Source organism: Mercenaria mercenaria, chromosome 18, assembly GCF_021730395.1.
Source record: "Mercenaria mercenaria strain notata chromosome 18, MADL_Memer_1, whole genome shotgun sequence".
NCBI lineage: Eukaryota > Metazoa > Mollusca > Bivalvia > Venerida > Veneridae > Mercenaria > Mercenaria mercenaria.
Window position 1 is genome coordinate 48,822,380 of NC_069378.1, and position 26,549 is coordinate 48,848,928.

The 26,549-nt window shown below is 34.6% G+C and overlaps 1 protein-coding gene across 1 annotated transcript; it reads right to left on the reverse strand.

Moving 5' to 3' along the window:
• Positions 1 to 1,860: 1,860 nt before the first annotated feature.
• Positions 1,861 to 20,507, reverse strand: LOC123539458 (phospholipid phosphatase 1-like). Its single transcript, XM_045324092.2, has 8 exons — positions 20,353 to 20,507; positions 14,451 to 14,545; positions 9,127 to 9,287; positions 8,036 to 8,133; positions 7,180 to 7,383; positions 4,679 to 4,736; positions 3,613 to 3,792; positions 1,861 to 3,153 (listed from the first exon to the last, which is right to left on the reverse strand). Exons 2-8 carry the CDS (start codon positions 14,512 to 14,514, stop codon positions 2,995 to 2,997), a joined length of 924 nt encoding a protein of 307 aa, XP_045180027.2. The 5' UTR covers positions 14,515 to 14,545; positions 20,353 to 20,507; the 3' UTR covers positions 1,861 to 2,994.
• Positions 20,508 to 26,549: the final 6,042 nt, after the last annotated feature.

Here is a 26,549-nt window from a genome sequence, read left to right on the forward strand (position 1 = left end):
ATCTTAAGTACTATTATATCTACTTTTAGATTTTCATTTAAAAAAAATATATTTAGATTATCTATTTTGGTTATTGTACGATCTGGAGGCCAGTGCCTTTAACTAGTATGATTATTGTCCATATACTGTTTCACTATATAATCGTTGATATTTGCTTGATGAAGTGATATGCAAGTGTATTATTTTTCGTCTTTGTAGTTAATAAAAGTTAAGCTTTAAACTTGTCTTCATTATATTTTCCTAGAATTATATCTGTTGAACTTTCACCTTTGCCATAAGCCAAGCCCAGACTGACTCATGATGCAAACCTTTTAGAGTTAACTGGCCAAAGCTCAACCATACGAGTATCATAGTGATCGGTTTGCTTGTAAAAAGATAACAGGCGCCATCTGGGATGACTAGCTTCTATTTTTAATTACAGCCGGCCGTCTTGCAGCTAATCTAATAACCCATTTGCATATAAGCAAAGAACATAATGCGTATACGCAGCGGCCTCATTTGATTGAATACGTAGGCTGCCGACATTAGACCTATATATACATTGATCTGTTGTCATACAAAGGTCACTGACACTGCCGGTCTATTTTTAAAAATCAGATTAACTTTAGTTCATAACATACACAAACATGAATCTCGAGCTTGATCGTGGACATTGGCGGTCAGGTCTTTGGCCAAAGATAGAGCGAAACATGAAATGAATAAACAAAATTATACAGACTTACATCATTCTATAATAAATATCAACAGATTATAATATCATACTTATATGAATAGAAATAACGTCACTCATGCGTAAAATGCATTAAAACTGTGCTTACCAGATACAAGGTCTTTAAACTTTGCAATCAAAACAGACAATGAATTTTTAGATTAAGGTTCATGTAAAGTCTTTTGAAACAACCCATCGGGTGAATTTTTGTTTTAGTTTTTTACGCCACATAGGCCTTAGTCTATCATAAAGAATACATCAAAATGTTCATAATAAGTAGAAGAAACTTTCAAGACAGGTTACTCCATTTTGAACAACACATTTTGTCTTATATCACATGTGCTTTGACTGTTCATGTTCTATTTTGTTGAAGATATCAAGCTTCTTTTTCAAAAGTATTTTGTCATTACTTTTATAATCATTGTGTGTCTAACATATTTGTCCAGGTACTCCGGAAGTTGAAAGTGTTACAAACCATGTACATTTAAAAAAAATGCAAAAATTGCAAAATGAACGTGGAAGTAAAGCTGTCAAATTGACAAAAAACTGCAGTATTTCAACAAATATGAAAGTAAACTATTTTTCATTTCCTGGTATACTAGATAAGTATGTAAGACACACAACAAAAATAAACTTAGAGAAAAAATATGTTTGAAAAAGAAGTTTGATATTTTGTACAAAAATAGAATGTGGACAGCTGAAGTACATGCTTTGTAAGACAAAATACATATTACCAAACAAGGTGACCTCTATAGAAAGTATTTACAACTTCTTCTGAACAACTCCGTACATGTATGTTATGAATATTATGAGTCTGTCCGGTATAATTTCCAAAATGAAAATTTCCTAGGGGGTGGTCTCAAACGCTTTACATGAACCTTAAATCATTGATTTGACAGGTCCATGATACGTGTATTCTAACATGTTCAAAGATTTAGCAAAGTATTTGTACTAATTTTCCTAAAGTATTCTTTGGTAAAGATCTTCGTATGGCACGACTACTAAATACACCAAAACTAAAGATGCCAGTGCAATAATACCAAAATATTTAAAAAGCATCTTGAACGCGTGAGTGACTTAAGGCTTATAAAAATTTGTTGACAGGACTCGTCTAACATAATATGATGGTATTTATGCATGAGTGATTTTTTTCTGGTAAATATCCCTAATAACTTATTTCGAAGGATACCACAAACAGCCATTTTCGGTTGAGCAATAAAGAAGAACTCGCTATTTATTAGCATGAGTGGTTTGTGTAGACATCTATTCAACCCCAGTATCACTAAACAAAGTATACATTTTTTAAATCTATTGCATGCAAATTTTCAGTTTGTATACTGATCGTAGAGTTTGTGGCGCTTCTAAGTTGAGTTACAAACACCAAAGGGCAATAACTTCAAAAAATATTAAATTAATGAAATGCGTGTCGGAAAACGTCTGTACAGGGAGGCAAAAAAAATGCATCCAGTGATAACCACCATTTAGGTCAGATAAGCGATATAGGTCAATCATGACCATCTTGCTATATTTCCTTCGTAGCTGCAACAATGATAAAGCATTTGCGCTATTCACTAAACGTTTGATGAAAGTACGTTTGAAACGAAACTAAAACTGCCGGGATAAATCAACGTTTCTACAGGATGTAATAACGCGGTTTGTGATTTGCTCTGTTGGGATTCTATAAAGTGAATTATTCAGCAGAAAGAAACCGTAAATAAGGGAGCGAAGCGAACAATCGCGGTTTTTACTGAGACTGGAGATTTCAATTTATAGGTTGCGTATTTCTTACTGCTTCGATATAGTTCTAAAAGTCAGCTTCGTCATTACGGTGTAGCCCTCTTCCGGTATTTTGACACTTTTGAAAAGTAAACAAAAAATCACCAAGATGTACATAAATAAATATTGTAATTTTTTTTAAAAAATGTCTGTCACATAACTGGTTGATAAAGTAGGATATATAAATACTTCAGGAGATATGGAGTTAGGAAGGGAGGTGCTTAGGATGTTGGTACATGACATTTTCGAATACTACCAAGGTTCGTCATGTGTGTCTACTTCGTTTCACTCTTGAAAAAAAATAAATATAAATCTAAACAACTTTCTTGATGAAACAGAATGAGTGAGTATATATTTATATATCTTTTTTTCTGGTAATATAAACAATGCCATATTTCAATGTCACAAACAATGTCATACATCAATGTCATAATCTTTCGTTATATATCTTGTTCTAGTAATATAAACAATGCCATATTTCAATGTCATGACAATGTCATCTATCAATGTCATACATCTTTCATTTCGACAACAGTATTTGGAGTTTGTCCATTTCGTGCTGGAGATGTGTTTGTAAGCACAGGGCTGGTCGGTGTGTCGTGAACTGTATCTGGTAGGTAATGGCTGACATGTTTTCCGTTCCTTCGGATGCAGGAAACATACTTTAACTGAAAACAAATCAAGTTTGCGCATGTTGTGCAATACTAAATACATCAATATTGTACCATATCGTACCCTTAAATATATACTACATGTAGCCAGGCAGGAGAACAACTATGATAAATGAGAAGTTGTTATGGTCGATATTGGCTTAGATGAGCAACTTCAGTGAATAAGAAACTCTTGCCGAACGGGACAAAAGTTTCATTTTTAAATAGGAATTATATAAATGTAAGGTCTACTTAGCTACTAGCTCTAGTAGCTTGTGGCAGAAGTATACCACCATACCATTCATCTTAGCCTACCTCTCCAGACAGGCATTATTTCATTCCGGACGAGCATCTGGGTAGAAACACTAACCTTCCGTAAGTCAGCTGGATAGCTTCCTCACAGGAAAATTTCAACACCCCGGGTGGGGCTCGAATTGTTGAGGTGAAAATGGCTCATAATTTTACTAATAAACTTACCGCAAGTAAGGCTAAAACCGTTCCCAAAATAGCACCAGCGATGACGTCACCAAAATGGTGCTTATTATCATTTACGCGGGAAATACAAACAAAAGCGGAAGCACAGATGATTCCAACTTGTATCAGCGGCAAGAGTATTCTTATCTTCTGTGTCCAGATGAAACGAAGCTGAAGATACACCTGAAATAACAAGATGACAGTACTTCAGAATTTCACAAATGAGACACACCATCAGAAAACCAGCCTGCAGATCCATGCTGTTCGCTAACGGTTTCTCTACTTGCAATAGGCTATGAAAGCGAACAGCATGGATCCTGACCAGACTGGTCTGGTTCCAAGCTGGTCGCAAACGCACTATGTTGGTTTTCTCATGGTGCGGCTCAAATTATAACTCATTCATAAAACTGATCAATACGACTTTTGTTAGATCTACATTATAATAGTCTAGAATCTATAGACTTACTGGAATAGCTTGCCGACCAATACACAGAACCATTCAATCATGAATGAGTGCTTTATTTATCACATGACATCAGAAATAAATTTAAAAAGATGTTTTTTCTCATTTTTTACTTTAAACCCCTGAATTATGCCTATTTTGTATGGTATTCTTTTCCAGCGTGTTATGACGCAATAATTGTGACGTACAAACAGTGTTAGGGAAACTAATTGAGTCTTCAAAAGTTAGAATATTTAAAAGAAATATATATTGCAAACAGTGATTTGTCGTTCAGTCAAATCGTTGTTTTGTGTTCACATGCGAAGGAATTATATCAAGAGGGCGCAGCGGGAGTCTTCTAATTATGTTCAAATCAAATCACTGTTTGAGGTATTTTATTTCGGTTCTGACACTTATCAGGGATTACTATGTAGACCTACATCATCTTTGGTGACAACTACCTAAATATATGCTTGATTTGTGTGGGCAGCATAATAACACACAAATTGCAGTCTTTTTTTCCTATTAAAAAAATGAAATAGAATAAAATAAAAAAAATCAGTTTGTGTTAGAATAAACGTTTACACGCGCGCACTGTTCTATGCTTGTAATAAAAGAAGCTCTTACCAGTAAATAAATAGCACCAAAAGCTGATAACGAGGCATGTCCCGACGGAAATGACTTTCTGAAATTGCAAATTGATTAAGGTTATCTTTAAGGCAGAGGACCCAGCGTAATGACAATCAGTAAACCATATATCAACCGTATGTGTGGAATAATTAAGTCTTACTACATTTTATACATATGTTTGTAAGTCTTTACACACAAGTGGACACACGAAATGGTATCACATATTATGGGACACCCTGTACATGTATGCATATCGCGGCAGATGTCTCGAATATTCTTACTCGTGTTATTTGTATTCCACAATAATCGATGCATCAAAACTAAAACCTTATTACAAGATAGATCTTGTAGTGGATCAATAATGACACTTTTTCTGTATGAATACGTAGTCTCGCTAAAACTCCTCTTCAGTGATCTCCCTTGCCGCTACGAGAGCGTAGCGCCTAGTGGGATCACGTGTAGGAGTTTGAGTATCGTTATGCAATTCGGCATTCTTTTGGCGTATGTGTAGCGAAACATCCACGTGGTTTTCCGTAAACATTAATTTTGCCGATCGTTATTACGGGTCAGTTGGCTTCAAGTATCAATGAAAGCGTGGCGGCAAGGGGGATCACTGCGTAGTAGTTTGAGTATCGTTATGCAGTTCGGCATTCTTCGGGCGTACATGTAAGTGTAGCAGAACACCCACGTGGTTTTCCGTTAACATCGTTATTACGGGATAATTAGCTTAAAGTATATTTTTATTAAAAGTAGCAACCTGAACAAATCATAATATAATTTATCAGATATCAAAGTGTTTCTTTTCTTTGTTCTTTGTCTGTATCATAAAGGAAACTTCAAGGTAACATCAATGTGCTTGTTTTCAAGACATTAGTCTTTTACTGTGTATCTCGAGAACAGCTATTAGGCTTTTACTGTAGAGTTCGAACAACCAATGTTTCCTTTCATTTAATATACAAATACTACCGTGTAATTTTCGTACAATTTTTATGACTAATGGCTGGCAACTTCTTGCCAAGCTGTCTTCATAATTTTGTAAACAAAAATATTAACAATTTCTTCCTAGCCTGGTGAAATATTTTTGTCTATCGAAGCATATATTCAAGAGAGAGTGTACTATACTGTATTGTACCTACCGTGCAGTAGCGCACCGCACCGCACCGCAATGCTATGCAATGCACAGAACTTCAATGCAGTTCAATGCACTACAGAGCAATGCAACGCAAGGTGCAATGCAATGCACTGTACTGTACTGTATTTCACACCTATATATTTTCAACTAATTGGAAACTTTTGTATCTATCACGTGACGATACAATAGAAACTAGTTTTATACTGGACTCTAGTCTTTTTTATATTGAACGGGACAATTCGAACGATTCTTTATGAAGAGACATTTGGAATTACTTCCCTTTTATATAGCGGCAACAGTTAGATCTAAAAATGCGATATTTTTCTTATTTTTAAACGAATCGTGTGAGTGCATTGCATCGCATCGCATCGTATCGTTACAGTAGTGTTACAGTATTGTATGTTGTGTATTGTGTATTTTACAGTGTATTTTATTTTATTGCATTGCATTGTTTTGTTGTAAAGCATTGTTGTGTTATGTTGTGTTGTATTGTACTGTATTTGTGTTGTGTTGCGTTTTGTTTGTACATGTATTGGTACTGGTATTGTTAGTAATACTGAGAACACATTGCATTATATTGTATACAGTGAAACCTGTATTAAGCCGCTATCAAAGGGAAAGACACAATCTTGTTGCTTAAGACATTCGGCTGCTAAAGAAAACTTGAAATTAGCCGACTGACTAAGGCTAGTGGCCGCTTGACACAGGTGGCTGCTACCTGATTCAACTGTAGTACAAAATAGTAGGAATAATCTGAAATATTTACACTTATGTGTGTATGTCTTATATTTCATTTATCAATACAAAACAAGAATATTTTGGTGACCCGTTCTTATTCATTAAGAAAGATGAATGACATTATTTTTGTGCTACAATACTTTTCATCCGTTTAATATGGTGTGATATAGTATAGAATAAATACTGTTTTAAATTACATAGCTTTTGTCAGTTATTTTTGTAAGGCATGGGTACCTCATTACGCTATGCTACATTAGAGTTATATAATGAGGTGCAAATGGGTATTCGTTTTGATGAATGTCTGAAATACATAATTATGCTCCGTAGCATTTTTTTTTTGCTAAAAATTATCAATGCAAGTGCAATTTAAAAAGAAATCATGATGATACTGAACAATTTTCTAGTCATATTATCTAGCAAGTCCATATATTGATACAGTTGCTAAAAATAGTTCCAGGGAGTCTCACAAATATTTTAAGCAACTCTGCAATATCGATATATAAATTACGAACATGCTGTGCCATATAACTTGAAAATTTCATGTTTAATGTACGTGATCAGGTTTGTCCAATGAGAAAGCGTATATTTATAGTTTATAGAATAAACAATTATAATCATTATTGCATACCTAGCATCTAGCAGTTTTCTTCTTGTGACGTCAGCTGTGCACGTGCCAGTATGAATCATTATGTATCCTTGGGAACAATTCAATTTTGAGAAATCTGGTTTGCATAATGACACAAAATGTGGGCGGAGTCTACCGCCAAATAACTTCATTGTTTCAGTAAGAAACATTGTACACAATGTAGCAAACAAAAATGCTCCCACTGTTCTGTAAAAAGAAAAAAGAAAAAAGATAAATCTCAAACAATTTTCGTTCTTGTCATTTTACGACTAAAAGGTATGGTAGATCATGGCTCTGTGGTCAAATGGTAACACGCTTGACTGTGGGTCCGGGTTCGAATCGCGGTCCAAGCACTAAAAATTTCTGAGATGCTACTGAGTATCTTAAACTTAACTAAAACGCCAGTACTGGTTCTTATCAGGAAAGACGGCTTCGCAGGTATTGGCGCTATTCACCTGGCACGTTCAAGAACCAGACTGTCTATTCGCAATGTACCAAACTAAGTTAGCCGGACAGTCATGTATGTAAATTAAATGCATTTCTCCCTGTGTTCATGAATTTCCTCTCGCTTTGTCCCTCATAACAGATCCCTTTTGCCCTTTTAAGTAGAAGGGGAACGGCATCGTGTATGGCTGCCCGTGTATGCATAGCTTATTTTAACGTGTTAAATTAAACCATGAAAATGGTGCTATATGAATCTGTTATGATGACCAATATTTAAAACAGATATTGCAACCAAAATTTTACAAGATGATCAATATATATTTATATAGATGTGCCCTAGAAGGAACTTTTGCTATGCTTTAACTTGTATATTATAATTATCTAAAGATTAAGTCGATAATTTGTTATCACTTACCTATAAAATTTAGCTGAAAATTTTTGCACCAAAACTTTGCTTCCTTTTTCCTGTCTACTTTTTATAGATACTATATGAACAGTTTCTGTGATGATCATCTGAAATATTGGAAATGAGCTATCTTTTGAAAACGGTATATGAATTGTTTCTATAATGGCCATAAATTAGATTTTTAAAGACAAGTTACATGACTGAAGATCTGAAAAAATCGGAAATGGACTGTATTTTGTAGGCAATATCATCTAATTTTTATAATAGTAAATTAATTATATTATTATAGACACTATCTAATACACACAAGGTGACTGTTGCAGGATGGAAGATAAATTACCACTTTTTCAATGATATTTTATTTAGTAGATTACCCGTTTACCAAACTGTTGGTCTTAGGTCAGAAATGCGCGAGTAAATTTTCCCTTCACGACCATGGTTCTTGTAGTATACCTAGGGTGCGGTATAATATGTAAAATTGTATTTTCTTTCTGGTCTGTGCCAGTGCCCTATTCGTTCTTTAATGACACCCTTTCAAACAACAAAAAGCGGCATGCAAGTTCTAGTTACTGGAATGTTTCATGTCCAGCGTTTCGCTAACAGCCAGTAGATTAAGATACGAACAATAGTAATAACATCCCGTAAGGAGAAACGACTATTATACGAATATTACAATCCCAGCATTTCGCATGAAATGTGTTTGTTTGTTTTCGGTTTAACGCCGTTTCTCAACAGTATTTCATTTTGTAACGGCGGGCAGTTCAACCTAACCAGTATTCCCGGATTCCGTACTAGTACAAAACTGTTCTCCGCACGTAACTGCCAACTTCCCCACATGAATCAGAGTTGGAGAACAAATGAATTTTGACACAATGTCTTTAATATGTATATAATAAAACTTTATAGATACGACCAACAACAGGCTTTATACGGGGTCTAGGAGTAAGATTATTATGTTTCATCATTCATTGTATATTGTCCATACTCTTCTCATGTTTCTTTGTCACCGCTTATGAATGAATGCATAGGCGAAGAACTGTATATATGTTCATATGCCTAATAAAACATTGAATTGAATTGAAATTATTTGATACACTTACGATAATTATAGGCACAACTACAAATATAACAGCTACCATTGTGTCACTGACAGTGTCATCTTTGTACGGGTATCGTATCGTCTCATCGTCACAGAAGAAACCACGCCTGAACGGCTCAACACCAATCAGATTGTAGGAAAGTAGTAAGGTCAGTACTGACACTGTAATAAACATAAAAGTCACTTTAACTAGATACATACACAATATATGTCATATATTAAGCATACATTTTTTTTTCAAAATGAAGGAAACTCTTTGCATTATAAATGAACAAACAAAAGCAACTTTTTTTCTTTTATCAACTGTTGCTGGTATTTGAAATCCGTCGACATCACAACTGTGGCATTTACCCGAATCTAATAAGGTTATTATAACAGTAGCTCGATCTGGGATGCTGTATTCGGCTCGAGATGATTTTTGTCACGAGGCGCGCAAGCACCGAGTGTGATCCGACCTTGCAAAATCCACGAGAGCCGAATACAAAATCCCAGATCTAGCTACTGTTATAATGACCCTTTTATTATATACATCTACCTTCTTGTTTGTTGTTTTGTTATTGAACGAAATCTTCAATGTTTATTGTGGCAACTTTAAATGTCGCAACGCCGCTAAATGTCGCAACCACCGTTAAATGTCGCAAGGTTGACGTTAAATGTCGCAACCACCGCTAAATGTCGCAAAATCGTCTGCCGCTAAATGTCGCACCTTTAACGTTAAATGTCGCAAAAATTTGCCCACCGTTATATGTCGCAACACCAACGCTAAATGTCGCACTTCCTATTTGACACTATGACTATCAATTCCTTGTGTATATTTACTTTTTGAGGGAAGAAAAATTAACAGGTTTATGTAATACAAATAATTATCTTAATGATAAGTGCTGTTACGTTTAGCAACAAAAGGGCCTTGTTGGCCCTAGATCGCTCACCTGAGTTCAACACCTTGCTTGAACAGTCACGCAAGACAGATATTTGTAAAATTATTTTGTAATAGGGCCAGTGTTTTAGGACAGAAATAGTCTGAGGTTTCTTCTAACTAAATACGATTTGGTAATAGTGTTGTATGTTTGTGGGGGGTTGGGTATGGGTGGGAAACGGGGTGAATAACGACACAGAAATCTAAGACACAAACACACATCACCAAGATAATTAATAGAAAATATAAATATTTACATTTTTGAAGAGGGGGGGGGGGAGAGAGAGAGAGAGAGAGAGAGAGAGAGGAGGGGCGGGGGGGGGGGGGTATGTGTGGGTAGGCGGAAAAGTAGGATAATGAGGGGAATGAGACTAAACCAAACAATTTTAAGAGACTAAAAATAAAATAATATCAAAATTCCCGCTTTACCTGAAAGAATATACAGAGGGCCACATAGGATCTTTCTCCGCCATTGAAGCTCGATAGTTATCTTATGACTTTAAATGTAAACCTCCAAACAAAGAAATAGAACCCATGACTGATTAATAGAAAATCTTCGTTTTCTACAGCTGGTACAAAACACAGTCTTCGTGTCGCGTAGTTCAGGCCTGGATTGTTGCCCGAGCCGATTCCCCCCACCCCAAACCCCACCCTTGTTGACTTACTAGTGACTTATACTCATCAAAATTGCACCCAACTATTTTGGAAATAATATTTTCTCAAAATGTAGACCCAAAACGCCCCTAAGGCGTTTATACTTATATTTCAAAATTCCCCAGGGGAAAGAACCGTTGACCCCTTAAAATGGGGGGAGTACCCCTCCAGTACCTTAAAATTAAGAAAACAATGCACCAAAGGCAACCATTTTATACCTGTTTTTCAAACTTTCCCGGGGAGAGACCCTGAACCCTCGAAAATGACAGGGATAACCCCTCCCATACACCGAAATGTTGAACAAAAAATGCAATAAAAGTCCAGCATTCCATACTTGTATTTCAAAATTGTCAATGGGAAAAGACCCTAACCACCTAAAACAAGGGGAGTGCCCCTCTAATACGTACCTAAAAATAGACAAAAATGCACCACAGGCACACATTTCATACCTGTATATAAAAAACTTTCCCACAAATACGTACAGAGGAACCCCGTACCTACCGCACGTCGCTGTGACGCTTTTGTTTAAAACTGGTGCCCCCCCTCCCCCCACCCTCACCCCCATCAACAATTTCTGGCCCCCGGCCTGTTGTGTAACGAAATTCAGGTCGACTAAAGACATGCGATACAACGCGCGACAATACGGAGCGCGAGCTTAATGTCTCATTAGCTAAACAGGACTCCAAAGAATTACATAGTTCAGACCTGAAATAAATCTAGTACGGTGGCGAGTACCACGTTAGTGCTCAAACCTTTAGATATGAAATATATAACGTATGTATGGTGCGGAACCACTGAAAAGCAAACGTGCAGATTAGAGTGAAAGGTCAATTCAGCCCTTCTCAAATCACGCATGCATTACCCAGTCTTATCTCTAAGTTGTGTACCTTATTTTGCTGTGCGACATTTAGCGTTGGTGCTGCGACATATAACGGTGGGCAAATTTTGCGACATTTAACGTTAAAGGTGCGACATTTAGCGGCAGACGATTTTGCGACATTTAGCGGTGGTTGCGACATTTAACGTCAACCTTGCGACATTTAACGGTGGTTGCGACAATTAGCGGCGTTGCGACATTTAACGTTGCCACATTTATCGATATTAAAATATACCTAAGTAAAGTTTTTATGTGCGCTATTTATAGAACTGTGTCAGGTCATGAATATTGATGAAAGTAGTCCGGCAGCATACAATACGAAAGGTACAATACGGAATTTTTAAAAAGTACAATACGGATTTATTTTTTCCTGCCTGTTCATACCTAACTGTGAAATACAAGCCGAATTTTTACAGAATTTATACAAGTTTTATATTTTGTATAAGTTTTTTTTTTTTTTTTGCTAGAGAAAACCTTAGGTGAGAAAGGCCAACAACCATTTAACAGATGCTTTCACAAATTGATATATTCAGCTCTTTATTTGAATCAGCACTTAGCAATAAGCATTTAGCAGTTTTAGTTTGATAATTACCGTTTGATAGTCACTATTTGACTTTAAGCATTTGGAAATTAGCATTTTGCACTTACTTTTTTGCATATAGCAACTGGCAATTAACATGGCGCACTGACCTTCCATAGATCTTTGCAAAGTACTAAATGTCAAATACTTAATGCGTAATGTCAAATGCTTACCGATTATTGCTAAATTAGAAAGGCGGAGTGCTTTAATTCTAATATCAACTTTATGGGATTAAGTTGGTCGATCACATTTAAGCAATATTGTATGACATTAGATTTTATTATACGTTTGTCCTAAAAAAACAAAAAGTCCCATTAGCAATTACATAGAGTTAGATCAATATTAGAAAAGTAGGCTTTTTATAAGATTTGGTAATTACCCCTTTATTAAGCAAGTGTGTAAAAAAACTTAGCTTTTCGTTTTATACCAATTTAATATATGTATTTAGTTTTACATTTGCATTTGAATGATATCAAGATATTTCCATATTCGGAACAAAAAAAAACACACATTTCAAAACTGCATGCAGCATCACAATTCATTTATTTTCAATTTGTTTTAATTGCACAACCAAAGAAAGGTAAAGGGAGGTAGTAATAATTTTTCAAACGTGTATTTCTAGCGAATTTCAGAAAAATATATAGATACTAATGTAAATCTTTAACTCAAATAGGATACAATACACTCAGTTCCAAAAGAAAGTGTGCACTTAGTTTCCTGTTATTTTTTCTCGGTTATTTTCATGAAAACTTAAAATGTTTGGTACCAGAATTTAAATCAGTTCGTAAACAAACTGGTGTGCATTTTAGATTTTGAGTTATACCTGAGAGTTAGTGTATGAAAAAATGAAACAAACACGTCGGGGAATTTTTTGAAATATTTAAACTTAAAAAGTGCACACTTTCTTTTGGAACTGAGTATATGTCCATAAGTGTGGCCTCTGTATACAATCCTTTTCTGGAGACGGTTGCATGTGTCAGTAAATTGACAATCATTTTGTAGAGTAATATACGTGTTTTACATGCGTTTCAACTTTCATGTAAAAAATATGTTTTCATGATTTGGTTTTGGTTGAATTTTTGTCAAAATATTGACCTAGCCATTAAGAATATACGAACGGTTTCACTTTCGTAAATTGTACTTATTTTCACGAATCAAACCGAATATTAATTCATTAGCTACTATTTGTTGTGTTGTGCTATACACATTAAAATGATAGTCTTAGCGAATAGTGATATCTGACTAAAAAAAAGGTCTTTAAAACATTTATTCACAGAGTTTGGAAAATTAATGCGTATGCCTTGTATTACATTGTAACAGACTTGTTGACGAGGAACCATAATGACTCACGTCCTTAACCCTTAGCCTGCTGGCGGCAAGTGATTCTGCCTTTGCGACCAATGCAGACGAAGATCAGCCTGCACGTCCGTGCAGTCTGATCAAGATCTGCAATGTTCGCCATTCAGTCAGTACCTTTTTGGAAAGCGCCTAATGGTACTGTGCAAATTGAAAGATGGACAAGTTCATTATAGAAATTTAGCAGGGTAAGGGTTAATTTATGAAATAAACTTTTCTTGTTGTTCTTCTTCCTATATCATGTTTGTGACTTCGTTAATAAATCTTGAATGTAGTTGTCTAACTAGTGTAGCCAATTATTCCCTATTATTAGTTATGAAAAGGGCGTGTCTACGCAAGTTTCTAACGCCCAATTTAGTGTCATTGTCAACTTCAATGTTCTTAATGTAAACCGTAAACTTTATATCCTTAGATAGGCTAGTTAAATAGTAATTTTTATGATTTAATTGCTTTACGGATTTGAGAAAGATCTTAATGCGCTATGAAAACTGGCCAATTTCATACAAACTGCCGCAAGCGACTTCCGTATAATAACGAAAGAAAATATTAACACTTTAATACGTGGACCGTTTTAAGGTTAGAGAATGCGTTTACAGGCGGAAAAAAAATCTGAAATGTTCGTTAAAATAAAATGCAGTATTATAATCAATCCACAGTTAAATGAATAATTAGTATAAAAACGATTAATTCCGACAGAGCATGATGCCCGTGCATGCATTTTGCTTGAAATGAAGTTATTTCAACAGTTGTTCCAATTTGTATTTTACAATTACAATCGTCTGTAACTGTCCGCTTGAAGAACATGATTGTAAACAAATCTCTAGATCTTTGATCACTTGATTGTTCTCAATGATCCGTTTGAGTCAAAAATTGAAACAAGAAAGGCGACAGAAAATCGAAGTCTAATTTTGTTTTAGTTTTAGCTTTAGTAATGTCGCTTACTCAGAAGCCATAGCGTCACTTCGGCTATTACTGTGAACACAGATGTAGATTTAATAAACGTCATCCTTGATCTTGAAACTACTGTATCCCGGTCCCTGAAATAAAACAATAGCGTTGCTATATCATGCAAGAAATACATGTAACAGTGTCCGATATTCTTGCATACTTTTTTCACTGGATCCGCCCATGTATAAACGGGAGAAAAATCGTGTGCAAACAAGGCAATTCACGTGCTGTTAAAACATGATTTTTATTTTTGAAATGCTTTGCCAGGGACGTATGTATGTATTTCTGCGCAGACTGATATTTGGCATCTGTATCTTGTTTCTTCCATAATAACCTCTTCTTGTAGCATTGTAGATACAATGTAATCCATAGTATGTTTAGCTGTTTGTTTTGTGTATTAACGCCTGCAGAAGCCCGCGGGATTGTTTGTGACCGAGACCGAAGGTCTCAAAATCTCAACAAAAAAAATATCCCAAAAAAAAACGTGTATTATCCCTACATTGATGATGATGATGACGTCGATCAATATAAGTATAGCAGATGAATGACGAAAATGTTGTTTCTAATTTATATACTTAGTATGAAAAAATCTTTAATGGCAGTTAGTTAATTTGCTTGTTGTGTTACAAGACAGAGAAAATTTGAATTTAAAACTTCAAAACATGTATCAAAACTGAAAAAAGAAACTACCACAGACAAATTCAGTATTGAAAATTAAACATCAAATTAAACTATATATACGGTACCTCGAGTCAGAAAATGAATTCCATGGCAGATTACATCCGATATAGTTCTACTTTTATCCTTTTATAGGTAAGGGGAAATGATCATAAATCAAGAAATAGAAGCCAAAACATTTAAGGTGATAAAAACAATTAGTTCTGTTTGAGAAGTTACTAAACACTCGCTAAAAACTATTTCTGGTTAAACCTGCAAGGTGTAAAAACTTATGATGGCTTCAAGGTGTCACACTTTTCAAGGTGTTGATTAGTGTATGCACTATGAAATGTTATGGTTCTATTTGCATTGTTTTGGGTTTAGCGCAGTTTTTCAACAGTATCTCAGTTATGTAACGGCAGGCATTTTCTTGATTCATCTACATCTACAAAATACTGCTGAACAATAACTAGCAGGCGCGATGTCTGGGAAGTCTGTTAAAAGATCCTAGTCATGTACAAACTTACAATGGATAAAAGGGTAAAAGTTTTACAATGGTATCAGTTAAAACTGTACGCAAACTTGAAAGTTAGAGTTTATAGAATGGGTCAAGCCTCTCGGCTTCGGCCAGACAGAATAGTTATAGGGAGAATATTCCACACACGTTCTAGTATACTCCTAGGAAAGAAAGAATTTAAAATCATACTTTGTTCTTGTTTGTTTGTTTTGGGTTTAACGCCTTTTTTCCAACAGTATTTCAGTTATGTAACGACGGGCAGTTAACCTAACCAGTGTTCCTGGATTCTGTACCAGTACAAACCTGTTCTCCGCAAGTAACCGCAACTTCCCAACATTAATCAGTGGAGGACTTCTGATTTCAAACACAACGTCTTTTATCAAATTGTCACGGAGAACATGTGCCCCGCCCGGGGATCGAACACACAATCTGTTCTCCGCAAGTAACTACCAACTTTTCCACGAGAATCAAAATTGGAGGAGACGAAATGACACAAGACGCAATCAACATGATGAACATTCGCCTCTCCCGGGGATCGAACTCGCGGTCTCGTGATCCTTTGTTCTAAGCTCTCCCATTTGAGCTAAGCGGGCGGACAGGAATTATAGTGTTAAGAAATAAAACAAATTAATAGATATGGTAAAAACATTCACATCAGTATATAAATGTATACTATTAACTGATGAATAAAATATTTCAACATTTGTATATGATTAGTTATTAAAGAAATGTAAAATGCACATAGAATATGTATTATATTACCCAAAATGATAACCCTCAGCTTTAAATCCGACATGCTTTGTAATTCCCATTTTACATCATACACTGTTTCTATCTTTAAAATGACAATTATCAACTGTTTGATTTCCAAAAATAAAATAAGACATATTGGAAAAGTATTAATTTTGAATTAGTATAAATTCTTTGATAAACGGCGATAGTACCTTTGACCACAAACCATTCTCATTTATTTTTAAAGAAGGGCTATTGATCAATTACAAATACAGATTTGTCGCTTTGTTGATATTGAATTTCACTTTCAATGACCCCATTTAAACCAAATTTAAAAGTAAGACTATCAAAGCTTTTGAAATATATCGTCTTGAAAAGTTAAAGGCAATACAATGTATTTGTGTGGTGACTCCCCCAGGCGACTGTAATTCTTAAATTTAGGGGACAGTGCAAGATACTTAAGTCGAGTTCCAAACGTTTCACTGATTCATCAGCGTGCAAGGTGTACAGCACCGATGCACGGTACTCGTAAAAACTCTGCTGTTAATTTTAGTTGATGGAGTGGGTGTTCGAACTGACGACACCCCTGGTTTCTTAGTCGGACCTCTGGACCACTGTGCCCGCTCTGAGTTAACAGCACCTAAACGGTGAATGTACAATTTGTATAAACTTTTTTAACCGTTTTACAAAAAAAAAAAAAAAAAAAACCGAAACGGTCGGGTAGTTCACATTATTTGTTTTGTAATTGGGCAAAAAGTTATACATATTACAGATTTTAATTGAATAAGTGAAAATCTAATATATCAGTGAAATTCATCTGGCGATTTTACAGCCGTCCAAATGGTTAGAGTGAGATTTAATACCATCGAAAAAGCGATGTACATAAGTTTAGTAAATTTCAATTCACACGAATGTAAGATCAAAATATCTTTCCCCTACTCATCCGCTCTTCAATCTGTGAACGATAGTATAAATGCCTTAGTCAATTAATATTTTTCTAAAATAACATTTTAAATTACATCAATATATTATTTATTGGAAAGAAATACCATCTATTTCAAAGAGAAAGATGAAAAGTTTTATGTTTGGAAAAAATAAATATACCTTTCAGAAACATTACAAAATCGCTTGTAAGAAATAAAATCCTTGTAATAATCACCAGTAAACATTTTAACTTTCAAGATACATTTACTATCAAAGTTCAAGGAAATGTCACAATTCAGTTTATGTAGCAAATAGTGATTTGTATCAAGTGACATTTGTATTGATTTTTATTTAAATTTTGGACACAAGATTTACGTGTAAATCGCCTTGATTAAGATGGCATGCAGTCCGCGATTCGGATTGCTAACTGCAAAGAAGTCTGCACTCTGAACAGCAGACTCACTTAACCAATATGCGTAAACTAACTTCACCAGTTACTTTAGTATATGTAAACTAACATAACCACTATGTGTGTAATCTAACTTAAACACAATGTGTAAACTAACTGAACCAGTATGTGTAAACTAAATAACCACTATGTGTAAACCAACTTCTCCGATATGTGTAAACCAACTTCGATAGTATGTGTAAACCAACTTCACCGATATGTGTAAACCAACTTCACCGGTATATGTAAACCAACTTAACCACTAAGTGTAAACCAACTTAAACACTATGTGTAAACTAACTTAACCACTATGTGTAAACCAACTTACTTAATCAGTATATGTAAATCAACTTATTCAGTATGTTTAAACCAACTTATTCAATATGTGTAAACTAACTTAACCACTATGTGTAAACCAACTTACTTAATCAGTATATGTAAATCAACTTATTCAGTATGTGTAAACCAACTTATTCAATATGTGTAAACTAACTTAACCACTATGTGTAAACCAACTTACTTAATCAGTATATGTAAATCAACTTATTCAGTATGTGTAAACCAACTTATTCAATATGTGTAAACTAACTTAACCACTATGTGTAAACCAACTTACTTAATCAGTATATGTAAATTAACTTAACCTGCAGGTGTAAACCAACTTAATCAGTATGTGTAAACCTATGAAACCAATATGTGTAAACCAATTTCACCAATATGTGTAAACTAGAGCTATATTTTCAAACACTTTCTTTTAAGTCAGTTTCATCTTCAGTTTTAGATTGTTGATTGAAATTTACTGATTGTAGAAGGTGTGTAGGTTCATTGGGTAAAGTGTTTTAGTGATCATGATTGTTATTATAAATGCGCATGTCCCTATATTAAACAATTTCTTATCTTATCTTACATACCGTATTAAGGTGATATCTGTTTAAACTACATTGGCGCTTGCTTTGATCTTTTTCTTGTTTGTTTTTAATTAAACGCCTTTTTTTCCAACAGTATTTCAGTTATGTAACGGTGGGCCCGACTGGTTTCCAAACTCGGTTTTATAACATCGGACCCTTTATATACTTTACAGACTGGTCTTTGAACATCGGAACTTGTATAGACTGATTTTTATAAGATCAAAACCTGTGGAGACTGGTCCCGGACTCAGTTTTAGGCATACAGGCCTAACTAAAGTAAAGGAACCAGCATGGGAGCCATCTGGTCTATCGCGTAATGGATGCCAGGTATTTGAACACTATTTTTTCACTTGGCATGGCAACAGAGGCCTAAATTAAGGCTAGTTTCTGTTTACATTTCATTGTGGATGTATTTTTGACATTTTGGAAAAATGGGAGAGCAGGTTGTATTTGGTGAAGTGAAGCTCAATTTTAGTATGAGCAATACTTCCAGGTCACAGCAGTTTTATTTTGATGTCAGTTTACAGTAAGCAAATGTGACCAGAGAAATCTCTCTTAGAAGATATATGATCCCTACTTTTCTCTTCATTTTATATCAGTTTTATCATAACTCTTTAAAATGAGGTAAGGATTTGTTCTCTGAAATGGGTCTAGCTATGTTTGGTAGCTCTTTAAAAAATGTCAGTTTTATATAGAATATATAGGGAAAACTATTTACCTGTTTGTGACCTATAAGAAAATGTGGGCAAAAATTGAGATTTGTCCAGATATTGATATAAATGGACTAGTTTGGTCAGATTTTGGTAAAAAATTAGCATTTCATTAAAATTTTGCTGCAAAAATTGATAAAAACCAAAAGAAATCACATTTTCACTGTTTTTGGTGTATTCCTTTTTTAAATGCACATTTACACTCTAAATTTTGCCCATTTATACCTTTCAGAGGGGACATTTGGTATATTTCAAAGTGTTAGTGTGTAATTTGCTTGCAAATTATAGTGATAACTTATGAAATAGAACAAAAACCAGCTCTGGCTAGAAGAACTGGTTAAAATTATGTCGCGACATCAATTTTGAAGGAAAATTAGCGCAGGGACCCCCGTTACTGAAAATGCCATAAAACCTTGAAAACTGATTTAATCAAGCTAAAACTTGGTATTTTTCATGCAGATATGTTACTGGTACTAAACAAATGAAATTGAGACTATTACAGAAAAACAGTTTTTCTTATAGGCCTAACTAAAGTAAAGGAACCAGCGTGGGAGCCCTCTGGTCTAGTCGCGTAATAGCTGCCAGGTAGGTATGTATACATGTATCTAAAATACGCAATCAATAATAAACAATATGTAATAATTAATCAAGGCATGTCAGTCACCTCTAAATAATAAGATATGTTGAGAATTTTTTTTTCACATGTTTTCGTGGCCTGTCGAAATATTGTTTTAATTTCATGGCATATATTTGTCAAATATCTCCTCCGACATTGTAGACTATCGCATGAAAACAAAAGAATGACAAAACCCAAGGTTTATAGGCGCAGTAATACGGTAAATTATACACTTTTGGTAACCAACCAATAAAGCTATGACAACTGAGCAAGAGAGCTGTCATGGATCACCTGGGGAGATTATCAAAACACTTTACTTGAACCTTAGCTATATCTTATCTGCTTATTATTCAAATTATCAATGTATTTAAAAAAAAGACGTACCTTCAGTTTAAAGAAAATGTGAAGCACATCTGCATCTAAGAAGTCAAAACGGGTCTTTTATCCATGGTTTATTTCCTTTAATTTAATGTTTCGTTTTCACTCAAATCTACGTGATTTTCTTTTTAACCGTTACCAAGTCTAATCGACCGTGAGAGTACATCCTATTTGTTACTACATGTATAATATAACCTATATGTATTCAATACATCTATAGGAATAAGGTCAGTAATTCGGTCGAAAATGTGCTTCCGTGGTGTAGTCGAAAGAAGTCCATAATAAATAGATCCTAATTTTCCCATTTTCTGCGCAAATTCGTGTAGAACGAGTGCTTTAATCACACTTTTTCGCTACTAGAATACATTCTGCATGAAATGAGATGGTTTTCATGTTCATACAACCCACATGGCAAGTTTTGCAGATCGAAACCGGAAGTCGGTGTTTATTGCGCGGAGGAGAGCAAATATGCGCCATTTTTAGGGTAGCAGACCACAACTGACTGGCATTTCACTAGGAACTATTCAACCCCCTATTTGTTTTTCATTTTTTCGTTAATTTGTGATAGAACTTTCATGAAAAATTGGTGTAGGAAAAGGTGATGTTCTCTAAAGATACGTAAAGACGACATAAAGTTGTCGTTTTTAATATGAAACAAAGAAGGATTTGAATTACTGACCTTTAACCTATATTTGTATAGATCAAAGTACAAGTTATTAAGATAATTTTTTGTATTATCACCCGACCGTGAATTGTGTACCTGAGATTTTACTAGTTCAAACACCATTGATTACGGTCAGATATTCAAATTTATTCAATTAGCTGGATGATTTATCTTAAAAATTACGCATTTAGCATCTGATCTACAAAAGTTCAGAGTTCACACAAGGATGTTAGTCCGAGTGGTTAAAGAACAGTGGTAAATCAGGCGATAGACCACAATAGGGCATTGTTTATTTTTGTTTAACATATTCTAGAGACCGTACCATAGCTCTTCGCATACTTTGATTTTTCAAACTAAAGTGATTTTTACAAGTGCACCGGTTACGATAAAAATGTAAACAACGGACTCTGTCTATAAAACTTTGAAATGAATGAATGACAGTCGATCTTAGTCATAATACTGACTGACAGTGAATGCTAATGATTCCATGTGTTGCAGAAAGGTATTTAGTTTGTAACTGTAATTTCCCATCAATTGAAATCCTCTCAAAACTGGTAAAATAATTACTTATATTTGGACAAAACTCACCGTCTTTGCCGTTCGACAGCTGCAAAAAGGGCAAATATAAAAGATTCAGTGTAAGTAATATTTCACTGGTACTACCAGTTAGTAAGTTCATACTCTGAACAACACGTCAGAGAAATTTGGGCAGATTTGACCGATTATGACGTTGGCAGCATTAGATTATATTTTTTCTTTACACAAAAATTGCCGTTAGGTAACAAAGCGAATACGCCGATAATCCGGAGTTCACCGATTATTGTTCCAGTTCACGCAATGTAATCCAGCAATTAAACTGCATAGCTATTAGCTACTGCTGTTATAGGGAAGTGTTAGAGTGTCTGCCTTAGGTGTGAGAGGTCCTGGGTTCGAGTCCCAGTTAGAGCTTAACTATTTAGATTCTGCTAAAGCATAGTTTTGCTGTTAGTAGACTGTTCCAGATGTTCTAAATTTTTAGCACACAGTATCATGGATCATTATTTAGCAATCCAGATCAAAGTTGAATGTTAAATCAAATGCACCCAATTAGAAAATATTGACTTTATTATGTCCCTTTGATGTTTATGCTCTCCATGTTCAAGAAGAGTTACATTTCCTTGATCACAAAATTTTCGTTAACATGAAAATATTAAATGCTCATAACTCCACACTTCTGGTTAAAATATTGTCTGTATTTCTGTTTTTGAGAAATATATGGACATTTGTATTCATTTCAAAGCTTTTTAACTTCAAACCTATGATTTGGAAAACTTAGGTACTATCTCTACATATTCCTTGAAAATATTATGACAAAATTATACTGAGTTTTTATTTATCCAAATAGGAACGAAGTGGGCGTCAAGCGGTAATTTGGCGTCATAATTAACGTCATAGCGTTCTCATCGATCCGCACGTCAACAGTTGTTTATCGCATATTTTAATATACTTGTCTCTGTTAAAACATGCTTACGCTAGAATGACGTCACATCAACGTGTGGTGACGTCAATGTTTTTGTTGCGACCAAGAAAGAGCGCTGCTATATTTTATCTACTGTTTTAGACTAAAGCCATATTAGAATCGAAATATTGTATTGTAAACCATGTTTTAACACTGTTTATACACTCGGGCGATAATACGTCGTACAAATAATTTCACTCGGGCTGCGCCGTCGTTAAATTATTACACCTTCTCTGAAACCATACGACCTAGGCTTTTGATATTTGGTATGATGCATTGTCTAGTAGTCCACTACCAAAATTCTTCAAATTATGCCCCTAGGGTTAAAAGAGGCCCCGTCCTGGGGTCACTTAGTTATTATGTGAGTTATATAGGAAAAATACTATTTTTTCAATTAATTATAAAATAAATCAAAGTTGTAGATTGAAGTAACGTGATAAATCAAATTCGCAATCGCAGTTCTTTAATGGCGTTAATTCCGACACATTGAAACATAAATTTCTATCAGCTGTATTTTGTGACTATTCTAGTAATGTGTGATAGTTTTATTTTAGCAAGGTTCATTCGCCTCTCTTTGAGCGAATGAAATGACGAATATTGAAGATTAATGGATTTGCCAAGATTTATTTACATTGATTTCAAGAATTGATATTGATTAAGCAATATTGATTTGCTTGGATTTGTAGAATTGAATTTGTGGTTTTGAAGATAAATGGATTCGGCAAGATTCTTTTACGTCGATCTGAAGAAGACGGAATTGATGGATTAAGCAAGATTCATTTGCATTCAGTTGTGAAAATCTCACTGAACTAGAGAAGCGAACTGTTCAATTTTGCAAGATTCATTTGAATGGATTTGAAGAAGCGAACTGGTGAATTTTGAAGATAAATGGATTCAGTTGTGAAGACTGATGGATTAAACAAGACTCAAATGCATTGTTTTGAAAACGCAAACAGCTCATGTTTGAAGTTAAACTTATTTGGCAAGATCATTCGCACTGAATTAAAGAAGCGAATTTTTCAATTTTGAAAATCATGAATTCAGCAAGGATTGTTTTGCATGGAGTTGAAGGAGCGAATAGCTCGATTTTGAAGACTGATGGAGTCTGCAAAATTAATTTGCATTGATTTGAAGAAACGAATTGTTCAATTTTGAGAATTAATGGAGTGAGTTCAGCGGGAATCAGTAACACTTTTTTTAAAGACAAACTGATTAAATGCTGCATGACGAGTTTTATTCAGTTCAGACTCATTTGCAATGTTTCTTTGATGCAAAGGAACGAAATGCTTATGGAATTTTCTCTTGTGATGTATCCGAGGTGTTAAGTGACAGATTTATGTTTAAGCAACTTTTACACAACGCATGTGCTCTAAGTGATGAATTGTTCAAGGATTAAACAACACAAGTAGCTGTAAAGTGACGAAATTGAAAGCAATGTTCAAAGATGATACTAACTGAATAATGTGCAATTTGAAATGAGTTCAGTAATACTTATTTGCAGTATGTATTTAAAGGTTTGCAGATTTAACAAGACGCAATAATTATTGCACTAAGTGACAAAATGATATAAGTTGGAATAGATTGAATTCAGAAAGAGTTATTTGCTGAAGATGTTCAGAGGCGAATTTGGAAGAAATTAGCAAAAGTCATTGGTTATGCTGGGAGATGTTGCTAAGTGACATTTTTCAAGTAAAACAAATTATGGAAGACTCATCTGCAATGCCTGGAAATCGCAAAGTGACAAATTGTTGACATGTATTCTTGCATAAAAACTACTTTTTTCTCTGGATCCGCCCATGTATTAACGGGAGAAAAAATCGTGTGCAAACAAGGCAATTCACGTGCTGTTAATACCCGATTTTTATTTTTGAAATGCTTTCCCAGGGACATATATGTATTTCTGCGCAGATTGACACCTGGCATCTGCGTCTTGTTTCTTTCATAAAAACCTCTTCTTGTAGCATAAAAGATGCAATGTAAACCATAGAATGTTTTGCTGTATCAGTTACCAACGCAAATTCCGCTGCTCCCAACACTGTTCGTACTCGATTCCTCCCTTGTTTACTCCCCGTCTTTTCAGTTTTTGTAGATAACCGTGAATATTTAAGAATCGCGTGTAACTTGTGTGATTGATTGTTTTTAGGAATGATATAAATGATTTTGGTGAGTATCAGTCGGTATGTTTTTATCTAATTTCTCGAAGAATTTATATACTAGTAAACAGCTTGAAAGCTTTACACTACATTCGTACTCATCCGTACTCCAGATGTGTCCGTACTCAATTTAACTCGAATGTAAGGTTATTATTCTTGAAATTGTGCTCCTGTTCACCAAATTGTGAAGTTATATGAACAGTTATTGGTAATTTCATGTTAGTAATAACGAGAGATTAAAAAATCGTTTAAAAAAAAAACCCCTTCAAAATGTACTCTTGATAGTGTCGTTTATTTCTGGGCCCTGTATACGGATATTTAAAGCATGTTTACCGTTTCCAAGAACAACAGAATGGTAATTAAAAAATATACCGGAATCGTAAAGTCATCACATATGAAAACAATACATTTAGTCGTCGTGTAATTTTTTATGCAAGAATGTAGGGATAACGCATGTTTTTTCGTGTTATAACATCTGCAGAATGCCGAGGGATTGGTTGGTACCCAAGCCCGTTAGGGCGAGGGTACCAACGATTCCCGAGGGATTCTGAAGATGTTATAACACGAAAAGAATATGCGCTAACGCTATTCTAGCATAAAACGCGTAAAAAAACAAGTAAATGAATATATTATCCTACAACGTCATTAAATTTCCATGAAATGCTACGTTGTATTTTCATGTTGACGTCATTTCCTTTTGAATCATCCGTTTTGGGGCCGTAATACGTTTACGCTTTGCCAGGGAATTCGCATATATAAAAAGGTGTTATAACAGCACGCGAGCGCGAGAATCTCTCTGTTAATTATCACCCCGAAAAGTGACAAGAACAGCAGTTTTATGCTAGAATAGCGATTATCCCTACACAATACACGTTTGTTTTGTGTATTAACGTCTGCAGAAGCCCTTCGGTCTCGGTCACAAACAATCCCGCGAGCTTCTGCAAATGTTAAACGTGTATTATCAGTACAATCTATTGGGCATGACTTCTTCGTTATTTCTTCAAGCCTGTTTGTTCAAATTGACATTCAACTGTTTAGAATATGATATATATGAGAAATAATATCTATATATATATTCCTTCAATAATAAAAGAAAAATTATTTAGTTATGACAAACAGAATTGTGCCATACCAGTTAGCATTACATATCAGGCCGATATCGCACCGATGTTTCCCAATATTGGCTTGATATAGGTTTGTAAAGTTGACGTAATATCGGTCCAATATTGTCCCCGACAAGTATCGGTTATGCATTCAAGTCTGATATCGGCTAAATGTACAACATATATCAAAAATAGATATCGGAATGCCGATATTGGTCCAATATATAAATGTTTTCCGGTAGTATGGGGCGCCGTTTTACTATTTTCTAGACATTTTTTGATACCAAGAAATGATCAAGAATTATTTTTTGATATCAAGAAATGTGACTGATTTTTTGATATCAAGAAATGATTTTCTGATATCAATAGAATTCTTGATATCAAGAAATCGAATTTTTGATATCAAAAATGTCTATAAAAATAGTAAAACGGCGCCCCATATACAAGAGCCAGTATACACAAAACATGTAACTGGTATCTAATATTGATACTTACTTGTATTTGGCATCTTAAATGGATACTGATTTATTGAATAATGTAATTGGTATCTCAAATTGATATTGATATAGTATATAATTTTAAAATTTCAAAGTAGGGTCATTTTTTCAGTTGAACCTGGAAAATTTAAGACGACTTAATTATTTACAAATATTGTTAGTTAACATTGAAATGAACATACATAATTATTCTCTATAAATCTACTTCTCAAAACAACTGAAATGCATTTTGCGTTGCATGTTTCGTCGAAATAAATGAAAAACTTACGTGAAATTTTCTACGATTAT